General features: G+C 40.2%; 1 protein-coding gene across 2 annotated transcripts in view; it reads left to right on the top strand.

Annotated features, from left to right (window-relative positions):
- Positions 1-1,088: 1,088 nt before the first annotated feature.
- The window catches only part of GALC (galactosylceramidase), a 43,046-nt gene continuing 30,103 nt past the window's right edge, over positions 1,089-14,031 (top strand). For both annotated transcript variants that reach the window (XM_032232692.1, XM_032232700.1), the window contains exons 1-5: positions 1,089-1,361; positions 2,739-2,807; positions 6,139-6,202; positions 7,171-7,284; positions 12,502-12,641. In XM_032232692.1, the coding sequence (XP_032088583.1) occupies positions 1,230-1,361; positions 2,739-2,807; positions 6,139-6,202; positions 7,171-7,284; positions 12,502-12,641 (519 nt within the window). In that variant the 5' untranslated portion in view covers positions 1,089-1,229. The remainder of the gene's footprint in view (positions 1,362-2,738; positions 2,808-6,138; positions 6,203-7,170; positions 7,285-12,501; positions 12,642-14,031) is intronic.

Genomic DNA, 14,031 nt, shown 5'->3' with positions numbered 1-14,031 from the left:
CCTTCTCAAACAGCATGGAATAGGACTACATTTGGTGGAGAGGGGGAAGGAGTGAGGGAGGAAGAGGGAGAGAAAGAGGGCAAAGAATTGTCCAAAGTGTGAAGGAAAGAACAAACACACAGAGGACCGACTCCCCACTGTACGTTGTTCCACCCAAGGAAATAAAATCCTCCAGTGATTAGAGCGGTGTAACCAATTCAAAATAGAAAATTTTTATACAAAACTTTTGAATACAAAACTTTTTGCCAGACCAATTCTCGAACACAGCTCTTCTGCCTGGAATCTACACTGTACATCCGACATTAATACAATCGAGCGATCCAGAGGTATTTCACGAGAAGTGTACTCCACTCCTCCACTCCCAATAGAATACCTTATGCCACCAGGCTTGACATTTGGGGCTTGGACGAGCATAGTACACAAAATTGTCTGCTACGTCCTACCTGTCAATGACTACTTCAGCTTTAACCGCAATAATACACGGGCAAGCAATAGATATAAACCCAAGGTAAACCGCTCCAAACTCGATTGCAGAAAATATGACTTCAGCAACAGAGTGGTCAATGCCTGGAATGCACTACCTGACTCGTTACGATCTCAAACCCTCGTAACTTTAACCTTAAACTGTCTACCGCCGAGGCGCCGACCTCACTCCTTTCCTAAGAGGTCCGTAAAGGGGGCGTGCATAAGCGCACCAGGGTGCCTATCATCCCTGTCCTACTGTCCCCATTTATTCTACCCGTTTCCTGTGTTCATGTCCATAAATAAACAAATAGGTATTCATACTTATACCTGTTATCTCGTACATGTTTGACAAACTAAATGAATAAATGAAATTCCAGAAGTCACGCTTTTCCCACCGCAAGGTACATTAATCTTTCAATTCCTCAGGGGCGTTACAGTGCCGATGGTGTATGCAGTGGCTAAAAATCGCAAGGCTACGCAAACCTTCTTCCTTAACACAATCCAGGTTTGACAGTCCCCGCACGTGACCTCGAGTCTACGTCATCGCCAAGGGTGGTGGCAAACAGAGCCGCCCCGCCCCTCAAAGACTTCGCTCCCTTTTCTTTCCGCGCCGCCTGGTCAAGTGATCGCGTGTCACATGACCGTGCTTGAGATCAGGAGTGCGGCTGTAGCCGCCTACAGCAGATTAACCTCGAGAGCAAGGATGCGGTCGGTTGGCTGTCCCTGGACTTCCTGAGCGCGGCGGTTCCTTCGACCTTCCAAGGATGCGGCTTTGGTCTTTGCTCTGGCTGCTGGGCTGCAGAGCGGCTGCTTGGCAGAGCGACGATTACTGGCTGGATGATGCCGTCGGGATGGGGCGGCAGTTCGATGGCATCGGAGCCGTTAGCGGCGGCGGGGTGGGTAAACTGAGACCCCTTGCGGGCTGGGAGCGGGTCGAACAATCTGCGGGTGGTGGTTGCACGGAATCGGAGAAAGGCTTTTCACAGCCTGACGGAAATCGTCCCAGAAAAGAACCTGCGAATCTGAGAACCCGGAGCTCGGGTCGCTTCCTAGTGGGGGCACCAAGATCGCCCCGTAGTCCCGTATCCTCTGGTTATCTTGGGGATGAAGTACTGTAGTAACCACGCCTAAGGCGAATAGAAAACACGTTCTGCACTCAGAGGCGTTTCCTGTTAAAAAAAATAAAGAGCTGAGCTGTCAAGTTAGATCAGATTCTTTTTACAGGAAATGTCTCTAAGGGGATCTGAGCGTGGTTATTATTTAATTTAGCTCGTATATTATATCTACATATTAACTCGATTTGTTGTTCATGTGTTAGATGCATACAATACTGTACATAGATAATAATAAGTAGCTTCCAGGGAAAGTTGTTGTAACTTGCATGGCATGTTTATATTTTATTTTTCCAATGAATTTCCTTACAGAACTTATGATACCTAACAGCCAAATTTTATTGTACCAAATTGAGAAGCCATTTCATCAGGTAGGGGGTATAAATAATTGGGCAAGTATGTTGAACAATGTACTTAAAAGTAAGATATATTCTCCAGTTTTGTTCAGTGACGGCAGAAGAGAGAGAGAGAAATGAACAAACAAATGTATATTTTTGTTTAGAAGCTGGACTTGAATTTTTACCATTTGGATTTCAATGGATGAAGCTTTGTACACTGGTTTTCTAAAATAACTACATAGAGAAAAATGGTGTTTACAAATAAGAACTTGAAGGCAGGAGAAAGAAGTGATTGGTGTCAAGAATGGACACACATGGATATATTTCATTGTGAGCAGTAAAGTATAGGAAGATAATGGAAACTGATAAGACAAGTGGGGTAAAAATAAGATTTTATTTGGTAAAATAAAGGCACACTCAAGTTGAAACCTCACTTCTAATTATTTCTTATTTCTTGGACAAATCCTTTTGGTTTTCTTTGACAAGAAATCGGAAGAAATTTTTACTGCCTTCTTTGGCTACCCCCCCCCCCGCCCCAAATTCCATGTCAAATTTACAGATCTGGGATTTTCTGTTGATCACCATGTTTGAGCCTATGTAGTATTTTGAGATCATCCATGGTTGGTTAGCTACTGCTATCTTTTAAATTCAGTATTTGCAGAGGACATGTAGAGGCTAGGAGAAGTTTTTAGGAAGACAATAGAAATAATGAAAGAACCATGGGAAAATGGGCATGAAAAATGATTATCTGATACTTCTGATCAGTAGTATCATTATGTATAAGTATTAATTCTAAACATTTTTCTTCCTAATTTTTTTCTAGGCTACCTCACGCCTTTTAGCGAATTACCCAGAGCCTTATCGATCTCAGATTTTAGATTATCTTTTTAAGGTAATTATTGCCTTATTGTATTGACTTAAGGTGGAACTTTCATTTTTTTCCTTAAACTTATTAACAAAAAAGGCTGTGATGCAAACAAGAGTGGTGGAAAAATGAAAAAAAGTTTCATGTGTTCAAGTTCTTTCCTGTGCATTCAGTATTTCACCATGATATTCATTTCTCTTCTTGATTGATATATGGAATATAATTGCAGCTACCTGGTGGCGCAGTGGTTAAATGCAGCACTGCAGGCTACTGCTAGATCAGCAGGTCAGCGGTTCAAATCTCACCGGCTCAGGGTTGACTCAGCCTTCCATCCTTCCGAGGTGGGTAAAATGAGGACCCAGATTGTTGGGGGCAATATGCTGACTCTCTGTAAACCGCTTAGAGAGGCCTGAAAGGCCTATGAAGCGGTATATAAGTCTACTGCTATTGCTATTGCTATTGCTATTCTGCTACTTATTCACTCTGTTACTATGGCTTTTGGAATTAGTGCAAAGATGTAAGTTGTAATTATGGCTGAATGTAAGTATGTGTGTGCGCACACATGCATATACAGTGTGTATGTGTGTGTAGAGGAAGGGGGGATATCAATCAGTCTTGTAGCCCAGAATCTTAACCATCAAAATGATTCAGAGACCCAATAATGAATGAGAAGGATAAGAATTTGCTTATAAATCTGCTTATAAAACTATGTTTAAGTCTCAGAAATTATGCAAATTTACATTCTTGTATCTTTACATTAAATAATACAAGTACATAATTTATATCGGTTTCCTTGTTTGTCTCCTTTATGTATATTGTCTTTTTTCTTAATCTTATGGTTTTTTTCATGGAAGTTGCTTTAGAGCTACTGCTTGTTTTTCTCCAATAGTATTGGATTATTTACACATAGTCCTCGCTTACCGACCACAGTTCGGTGACTGTTTGAAGTTACAGTGGTTCTGAACAAGTGGTACGACTGGTCTTCGAAGTCAACATATCACCCATGTGGTTACATGATTGTGATCTGGGCACTTGGCAACTGACTCACACTTAATGGCAGTTACAATGGCCCTCAGTGTCAAGTGAACAGCATTTGCAATCTTTCTTGCTGGCTTCCCACATGTAAAGTTAAATCTCTCCCACTCATCAGAAACCCCCTCCCACGCCCCAAATTACTCATATGGTGCTATGGGCACCCATGCAATTTTAACCCTTCCTTTCAGATTAATTCCAGTTCATGATGATTGGAGAGGAGAGATTCTGCCCTTGGCCCCATGAGGTCCCACATGATTCAGTACTTTCTCCTCAGACCGCCCCATTGGATTTGGTAGAGAGGGCATGTTGCGGGTCTCATTGGCTATGTTTAGCAGGACCCAGGAGACATCCATCTCTGCTGTGGCGCCTGTTTTATGGAATATCTTTCCCCTGGAAACTAGTTTAGCTCCATCCTTTTGTTAAGGTCCTCAAGATCTAGTTATGTTAGGATGCCTGGAGCTCCCAGAGGGTACTGGAGACTTGCGAAGAGGCTCTTTTGTTGTGGTTGCCATTTTCATTCCATTCATTGTCTATGGTTGTGTAAGAAGAGCCGAGGTGGTGCAGTGGTTAGGGTGCAGTACTGCAGGCCACTTCAGCTGACTGTTATCTGCAGTTCAGCGGTTCTAATCTCACCGGCTCAAGGTTGACTCAGCCTTCCATCCTTCCACGGTGGGTGAAATGAGGACCCAGACTGTGGGGGCTATATGCTGACTCTGTAAACCGCTTAGAGAGGGCTGAAAGCCCTATGAAGAGGTATATAAATCTAACTGCTATTGCTATTGCTACCTTTGTTTTTTATGATATTAATGTAAAATTATTATAGTTGTTTTATCTCGTTGTGTGCCACCCAGAGTCACTTTTGGTGAGATGGCTATATAAATTAGATAAATAAATAAATAAACAAATAAAATAAAAATAAAATGTATCTTCCCGTACCCAGCAGTAGCTACCTACCTGCCTGCCATCTCGTGGGTTTAATGACCCACAATTTTTACCTAACGACATCAGGGACCCCCGTTGCTAAGCCACATGGTCACATTATGTTGTGCATTACAACCACATTGGTTAGCAATCAGAATTCCATTCCCAATCACTTGACTGTCATTAAGCAGGGACTAACTATGGAAAAATCAAATGTAGTCTGTTTAATTTTCTGAGGTAATCCAGAAAGAAAATGTGAATAGAAGCAGAGATTAGATTCAGATTGTACTTAAACCAGTGATAGAAAACCTTTTGGCTTGGCATATCAAAATTTTTGAAAATGCCTAACTCTACTTTGCTGGCATGTCTTTCTGTCTGTCTGTCTGTCTGTTTGTCTGTTTCTCTCTCTCTCTCTCTCTGTCTCTCTCTCTCTGTCTTTCTGTCTCCCTGTCTCTGTCTCTCTCTGCCACTCTCTGTCTCTCTCTCTGTCTCTGTCTCTCTCTCTCTCTCACACACACACACGATAAACATTTCTCTGTCTTCCTCCCATCTAACCCACTCTAAACAGCGGCATTCAGTAACAGTGCCAATGCTAGAACTGAAATAAACCCACATACCTTGTCTTCAGTCCTGGTGCCACTGCTGTCAGTCACTCAAAGTTGAGGGTCTGGAGGTGGTGGAAGAGTATGACTCTCTGGCACAACTTCTAGAGAGCACAGGAGAGCACACCCATTCTTGTGTGACCTCTTCAGTCTTCAGACTGTAGGGTTTTCAGAAAGTCTTTGACTTTTGCAAAAGGATGGGGCATGCTTTTGAGAACAGTTGATGTTGAATGTTGGTAAACACTGGTGTGTTCACCAAAATACCGTGGCATGTAACTGTTCTAAGCCATAGAATATTGACATACCATAGTCGTGAGCTACAGAAATCCAGGCAATATCCTAGAAGACAGCAAAATTATAAATGCTAACTCTTTGCTTCCATGTAATAGTCTTATCGAGTTTGCAGTTGAAATATGGACTTGGGTATTGGGATATGTAAGTCATAGTTAGATCTTAGCCTTCCATGTGAATTCATTCACTGGAATGATGTGTGAATCCTACTTAATGGGTTGATATGCCTGGCTGAACCATCTGAAACTAAAAATGAATGAAATGTTTTAAGAAAGTTGACTCTGATGAAAAAGAAAGAAGGGAGAGAGGGAGGGAGGGAGGAAGGAAGGAAAGCCAATGTAATGTGTGTGAGTGTGTGTGTGTGTGTGGGGAAATTGTGTAATTATTCTTTTTAGAATCATGAGTTCAAGTTAATTAGGAGAAAACTTATTAAAACAGATGTGATAACAGTGGAATGTTGTTTACCAAACAGAAACATTAACACTTCTTTCTCATTCTCTTGTTTCAAGCCAAATTTTGGTGCCTCCTTACAGATCCTCAAAGTAGAGATTGGTGGAGATGCACAGTCTACAGGTATTTGAATTTGAGTTTTGCAGGAAAGATTTATAGCATCTGTAAATGGGATCCCTTGGGGTAATAGTGCTGATATTTGTTGTTATGCAAATGAATGGTTTCTTTGTAATCCTCTCCCGCATTCCTTTCTTGCATATATTCTAGAAGGCATGCATGTAAATCCTGTAATAGCCCAATATGTGCTAGGTTAATATTGGATAATGTATTGATAGGTCCTTAATTCTAAGTGAAACTTGCAAACCTGCTCACTTAAGTTTTGCACGATATAACATATATTTTCTCTATTTCCCTCCATATAAGAGTTTATTAACTTCACTAATTGAACAAAATAAGGCCACTATCTCTGTTAAAAAAGCAAGTAAATCTAGTACCACATATTAGAATTGTGAGGTTGCTTCTTATATATAACAAGTTTATTTCAGGTACTTAGAAAGTGGAAAAACAAGTTTAGGATGTGGTAAAGCAATTTTATTAAAAAGACCAATGTAGATAATTGAAGAACTACTTAAACATCCTGATGGTTGCCCATCAGGATGTATAACTGCCCATAATGGTGATTGTTTACCTAAGAAAACTCTAAATCCATTCTGAAATTTGGTATCATGCTTACAGTTGTTCCATTTTTAAAGTTTCATTTTGAAACGTATGTCTAAAATATAGGAGTGACTGTTCTTGGCACATAATAGCTTTCTACTGAGCAAAAGCTTTGTAATCTGTTATTGCTAGCTAGTCATGCAATTATGTTTTTAAAATGAAGGTTATAAAGGTGAATGTGATGTAGACAGATACCTGTATTAGTGCTTCTGCCCTTGACATTATCTTGTGGGCTAAAATGGAATAATGTTTTCATATTCAGTTTCATTACAAAGATGTACTTTCATAAGTTATTGGGAAATACGCTGGAGTAAAAATAGTTGAAGGTCTTGCATTAATGAAATACAAAGATGATTTTTATTTTCCATTCCCAGATGGCACGGAACCCTCCCACATGCATTATGAAAATGATGAAAATTATTTACGTGGCTATGAATGGTGGCTGATGAAAGAAGCTAAAAAGAGAAATCCTTTCATTAAATTGATTGGTAAGAATTGCAGGCCTTTGCGATATGATACTTTGGTACCTTGATTGTATAATTTGAAATCAGCTTGGTGATTCATTTTTAATTATCATCTCTTAATGCCAAGTGAGATATCCAGTTTATGTTATCAATAATTTTATTTTGTACTCACCTGGATTTCAGACTAAGCCAAATTCCTAGTTGCTGTCTTTGCATCCTGGCTGGAAAAGCGTAGGAACAGAAACAGGTTAAAAAAAGGTTGAAGCTTTCATCACATGCTTGCAGCAATCGTCTTACATTTCAGGACCTAGCCTCTTCTATTTCCCGTTCCTGGTTGGGAAATAAACCCTGTATGGGAACATAGGGACATTATTTGGAACGGAGAAGTAGCCATAAGCACAGATCTTGTCCTCTTGGCCATTAAGCTGGTTCAAAATAATGTGTGACTATGGCAGTAGCAATCTGCAGCACCACATTCTGAGATAAAAGTGTTCTCTAGAAGTTATAATTCCCTATTCCTCTGAAAGCCATATTATACCCATGTTGCAATTCATCCCGAACCCTGTGATTTGTTGGAGGATCTGCTGATTAGATTGCATACCCTTCACAATGTTTCTTGACATACATGGAAGACCTGGACTGCACGTGTTTACTGGTTTCTGGACCTTAGCAAAAAGTCTAGCTTTGTGTTGCTTTGTATGTAAAACAGGTAGTCCTTGCTTAATATATTCCTTGTTAGTCCTTGTAGTCCTTGTTAAACATATTCTTAACATATTCAGAATTATACACTAAATGAATGATACTTATGTCTGACCTTTGAAGTTATGGCCATTTCAGAGTCAACATTCAGGTACTTAGTCTCCCACCTGCATTTATGATCATGGAATGCGCTCCATCTTTCTTCTCCTATTTCTTTGACTGACCCATGCTCCACCCTTGCCACCCGGCAATCACTGCCCCTGCCGCCCTGCAGCATTTGCTTCACTGCCTTTGCTGCCCTTTGCTCCACCATTCTTGCTGCCCCAGCTGAACTTTGCTGTCTTCTTCTTCTTCCTGTTGCTGATGAGGGACTGCTGGCAGTGTGACATCATCTTTCTAAGGTCATGTGTAGCCCTCTGAGATCTTGCAAGGCTTCTAAGACACCTGCAATCTTGGCATGGGTAGTGGAGTGCAGGATGGCCTAAAGAGCAGAAATAGAGAAGAGAAGTGAATGGGAAAGTTGAAGTGGAGGCAAGCCCAGCAGGGAAGAAGAAGCCTGAGGTTCTACAGTTGCATGGTACTGGCTTAACAAGCACAACCGGGGCTACTGAAACTGCTAAGCAGTGTGGTCATGTGATGTTTCACCTAACAACTGCATTGCTTAGCAGCAGAAATTCTGGTCCCAAACAGGGTTCTTAAGCAAGGACTGCCTGTAAGTAAGGAGATCCTGTGTGGACTTGCTCCAGTTGGGGTTCTTCTCTTTGGCCTTCAGGTACTTCAGCCTGCCTCTGATATCTCCTTAGGCATTGTGACTCAGTCCACTGACACAGTAGAGCCAAGCTTGGCTCATTATTCATCACTTATCCCTTCCCAAATCAAAACAAGTAATTGGAGAAGGCAGTAAGCCAGAATATGCTTTCTAGGGAATCAATCCTATTGCATCAGATTGGAATTTGCCTCTGATCAGATCTCTCCCCAGTCATTGTAAAGCTTAGAATGAAGGAGTCTATACTTTTTTTTAAAGTGATACTTGCTGATGGGTAATAGTAGAAGGTTTATTAATTAAGTAACCCTACAACATTAAAAAGTGTAGTCTGAGCCTGTTTTCTGGGAGTAAGTCCGAAGTGTGCTGTTGTGGATTGAATTTTTATTACTTTATTATCACTTTAGATTAATAATATCATCTACTTTTTGTTTGGCAACAGCACTAGGTTTTTCAGACTAGGCTTCCCTTTAAAGGCAGATGGGCAGCATAAAAATTAATAAAGTAAAATAAAAATGAACTGGAATCAGTGATAATTGTGCTTCCAAGGTCTTGCTGCATTTGTGAGAATACTGTCAGCAGCACTGTGGCAAACCCTGTCACAATTTCATATGTGTGTTCGCCGTAATTCACATAGAAAATGCACATACTTAGTCTGGTATCATGAAATCACAACCCTCCTTTCATCAGCTTGATTCTCTTAGGCTCCCTTGCCTGAAGATGCTGCTACTTCCAAATGATTTGGGGGAGAACAATTCTCTTTTAATAACATAAAAGGACCTTAATGTTGAATGACCCTAATGTTGAAGTAGTTGTTAGAGCTTTGTGTGCTTTGAAAAAGATTGAGAAGTGCTTGAGACTTTGCACACTGCTTTTCTTCCTTGTTTTAAAACAATCAAGTCTTTTTTCTGTCTTCTGGGAAAGCTTAAATAAAGATATTGTTGCTTTAGGATTTACTTTAATCCTTAAAGCACCATCTCTTTTTCAAGATTGTGGAGGAGCCTGGAAAAAAAAGTGCTTTTGTTAGTAACAATACTCCTTTAATTACATTTATTGTTATACTTCCTAAAGGTTTTTTTTAAAATTTAAGTTTGCATTTTGCAAGTAGTGGTATTAAAAATAAAAATGGTCTGCTTTTCAGGTAAATATGATTAATGAAGCTGATAGTATGTGAGAACAACTAATTTGGAATACTAATCTTTGTTTAAAAACCATTAGTTCATCAAACTTAAATTACGGAGGTGAACAAATGGTCCTTGTAAGTCCTTGAAGTTATGGCAGTTGCACCACCCTGCTGTAATGTGACTAAAATTTGTGTGCTCGGCAGCTCCAATAATTTCATAAAGCACTTTCAACTCCCCACACTCGCCATCCCCCATCTCTGCCCTTTGGGCTGTCCTGCACTCTGCTGCCCTGCACTCCACCACCCCTGTTGTCCTGCCACTGTGCCTTTCATTTCCTTGCTGTCCCCACCATCTTGCTTATATATTGCCTAACTCCTCTGCAGCACCTCCCATCCCAGCTGCCCCTCACCATTTTCTTCCTCCTGCTGCTTATGAGGGGTGCTTGTTGGAGGGGCAGTGGAGTGCAAGTGGCCGAAAGGCCAGAGGAGGAGAATTAGGTGGGGAGGGAGTTAAGTTGCACTCTGTGATCCTAAATGTGGGTGAACTACCAGGTGCCCATTTTTTGTCAAATGACTGTGGGGTGGTGCAATGAATGTAACTTCGAGGATCATTCGTCTATAATTTTGAACACTTACTGAACAAATGGCCATTAAAAAAACACCACTTGTATAACCCCTACAAACAAAAGCTTTTTTTTGGAAAACATTATAATATATAAAAATGGGAGTCCTGAAATTAAAAAAATGAAGAAATAATATACATACATAGATATGCCAGTCTTAAATACACTCAGCTTGGAATCCAAGAAGTTAAAACTGTCGACCTACAACAAGTAATCATCTAACAAAAAAAAAAATATTTTCAATAACTACATCATTGAATTACATCCACCCGGAGTCCTCTGGGGTTGGGCGGCCTATAAATTTATTAAACATTAAACATTAAACAAACATCCGGCATCAACTGAATTAACTTTTATTACTGTTGTTTTGCTCTCTGTTCATATCCTTCTCCCTATCCTCTTGCATTTCCCTCTGATTTACTCAGAAGTATCCTCTGTTTCTCAGGCAGATCTCTGAAGACTTATTAGCAGTAGCTGTTCTGCTGGCAAATAGATGCTACTCTATGCAATCTACTGATTCTTTTATTAAATCAACTGTTTTCATCACCAGTCTTTTGCTTATTACTTCTATGTGTCTGATCCCACACTTTAGCTATGTCACTTACCACCTGACACCTCTTATTCTTTCTCTGTTTCTAGCTCATCTTCATTTTCCTGACTTCTAATCAACTCATTGGCCAAGGGGCATATGAGAGAAATGAGGAACCACAAAGTAGGTGGGGCCTCATAGACATTTTGTGTTTGTTTGTTTATAGAATTTATAAAGGTAAAGATAAAAGTTCCCCCGCACATTTGTGCTAATTGTTTCTGGCTCATCTCCGTTTCTAAGCTGAAGAGCCAGTGTTGTCCGAAGAGGTCTCTGTGGTCATGTGGCCGGCATGACTAAATGCGTTGTTACCTTCCCACCAAAGTGATTCCTATTTTTCTACTTGCATTTTTATGTGCTTTCGAACTGCTAGGTTGGCAGAAGCTGGGACAAGTAATTGGAGCTCATTCCATATGTGGTGCTAGGGATTCAAGTCGCTGAACTGCCGACCTTCTGATCAACAAGCTCAATATCTTAGCCACTGAGCCACCATGTCCCAATTCAAGGCTTCCCAATTCAAAAATTATTCTATACTGCATACACACACACACACACACACACACATGCACACATACACAGAAAGACAAAAGGAAACAATTACAGAAGGTGATAGTGATACAGAAGAATCAAAATGCTCCCATGTGGACAAAACCTCTCTAAAGGACCCCACCATTCGAATTATTACAGGACCTGGGAGAAACAATGGTTTTCAGAGCTTTTATAAATAAGATAAAGGAAGGGGTAATGTTTAAAACAATAGCATGCCTTTCAGAGGTGGTATTCAGCAGGTTCTGTCCAGTTCTGGAGAACTGGTGGCAGAAATTTTGAGTAGTTCAGAGAACCAGTAAATACCACTTCTGACTGGCCCCGCCCCATCTATTCTCTGCCTCCTGAGTCCCAGCTGATTGGGAGGAAATGGGGATTTTGCAGTAACCTTTTCCTGGAATGGAGTGGGAATGGAGATTTTACAGTATCCTCCTGTCACACTCCAAGCCACGCCCACCAAGCAACACCAAGCAGAACCGGAGTAAAACAATTTGAATCCCACCACTGATGCCTTTTTATGAAGCAATTTTCACAACATGGCAGTTTTCAACAAATGTAATCAGGGCTCTTCAGCTTGTTTTTAATTCTGTTAACTGTTTTATCCAGCTTTTGCTAGCAGTTATTTTTACCACTCATTTTTCCATTTCAGTGAATTATCCTGTTATTAATAATGCAAACCATAACACTGGTATTTGTAGAAAAAGGAAGTAAAAATGTATAGACTATGATTATTGTAGGCGTCCTAGAACATGTGAACAAATTAATTTCTTTCTATAACTCTGACCATTTAGTACTTTTCACCCTACATTATGGACAGTAAAAAAAACATTTCAGTTTTGTGAATTTGATGTGTTAAGTATAATTTTCCTTTGTGTTTGTGTTTTTTATGCTCTCCTTGCAGGCTTGCCCTGGGCTTTTCCAGGATGGATTGGGAGGGGTGAGAATTGGCCTTATGATTACCCAGATGTTACAGCATATTATATTATCTCCTGGATTATAGGTGCTAAAAAATATCATGATTTGGACATTGACTACATTGGGGTTAGTAGAGGAGTTTTTTTTGTCACATTATGTTTTTTGTTAAAAATTAAATGCAACTTGTACCATATGGCTTATAATGTAGGTATGTTTACCAAGTGTTTTTTGAAAGTTTCCCTTCTTTCTGCATTAAGCAAGTCATTTGTGGGCGATTTGGTCAAAAGACATAATTGGGATGGTAAAATAAAAGTTAATATAAAAGGCAATTGAACTAGTAACGTGAATTTGGAGTTATGCTAACATGCATTTCATCCATAAGTAAAAAATAGTTTAGCTTACTATTTGGACTGATTGCCGGAAAGAATCTGCATGCCACTAAGGCATGTTCTTTCTTAAATGCTTAGAATTATGTAGATTATATGCAGTGGATTGATTCAAAGTAGCTTTTTTTAAAAGTTCACAAATGCTTATTTGTTTCTTTATTATTAAATTTATATTCTGCCCATCTCACTAAATGAAGCAACTCTGGGCTTTTCAGTTTGTTTACATAGAGACTGGATTTAAAACATACCATTTTTCCAAGTGGAGATGGCCAGATAACCCATGTTCTCCTGTTAAAACCGTGGTACAATATTTGCCCATTCTAATAGGTTAGATAAGATGGGCGCACTCCAAGATGGGCACCTCCTTTAAATATTATTACGTGATGGGACTTTGGAGTCCTTCCTTCACTCCAGCCCTCATAGCTGAAAATAGCTTTTCATCTAAATTCAAGGGACCCCTACCCTTTCAGCAATCAATCAGAATAGAACAGGGACCTTGGAGGTCTTCTAGTCCAAACCCCTGCTCAAGCAGGAGACCCTATAGCATTTCAGATAGGAGACTGTCCAGTCTTTTCTTAAAAACCTCCAATGATGAAGTACCCACAGCTTCTGAAGATAAGCTGTTCCACTGATTTATTGTTCTGCTTGGCTAGGGTGGGGTTGAGCTGGGAGAATGTATGTTTCGTCTGGCACCTGTGGAGTAGGCTATTCTTTGATGATGTTACCTAGTTTAGGTAATGAAACATCTGCAAGAAAACAAGCAAGCTCAGAGAGCACCAAGGACCCCTGATGTCAACCCTCCGCTACAAATATTTTCCTTTATTAGGGTATTCTTTTTTTTTAAGTTAGGTTTCATGGATTGTCGTGAGCAACCTAGAGTAATTGCATGAGATCGGTCTCAACATTAATCCTGTAAAAACATACCTACCTACCTACCCACCGTATTTTTCAGAGTATGAGATGTATCTTTTTCCCACAAAAAAGAGACTGAAAATCTGAGTGAGTCTCATACACTGAATACAGCATTTTTTTGCCTCCTGAAATCCTGTCCCCTTCATCAAAATGGGTGTGCATGGCAGTCGTGGGTTCCGGATCCCGGTGCAACAGGCCGGGCGTCCATCACATGCACA

Source organism: Thamnophis elegans, chromosome 1 (genome assembly GCF_009769535.1).
Source record: "Thamnophis elegans isolate rThaEle1 chromosome 1, rThaEle1.pri, whole genome shotgun sequence".
Taxonomy (NCBI): domain Eukaryota; kingdom Metazoa; phylum Chordata; class Lepidosauria; order Squamata; family Colubridae; genus Thamnophis; species Thamnophis elegans.
The sequence above is the reverse complement of the archived record's forward strand: the minus strand, read 5'-3'. Positions and strand labels throughout refer to the sequence as shown.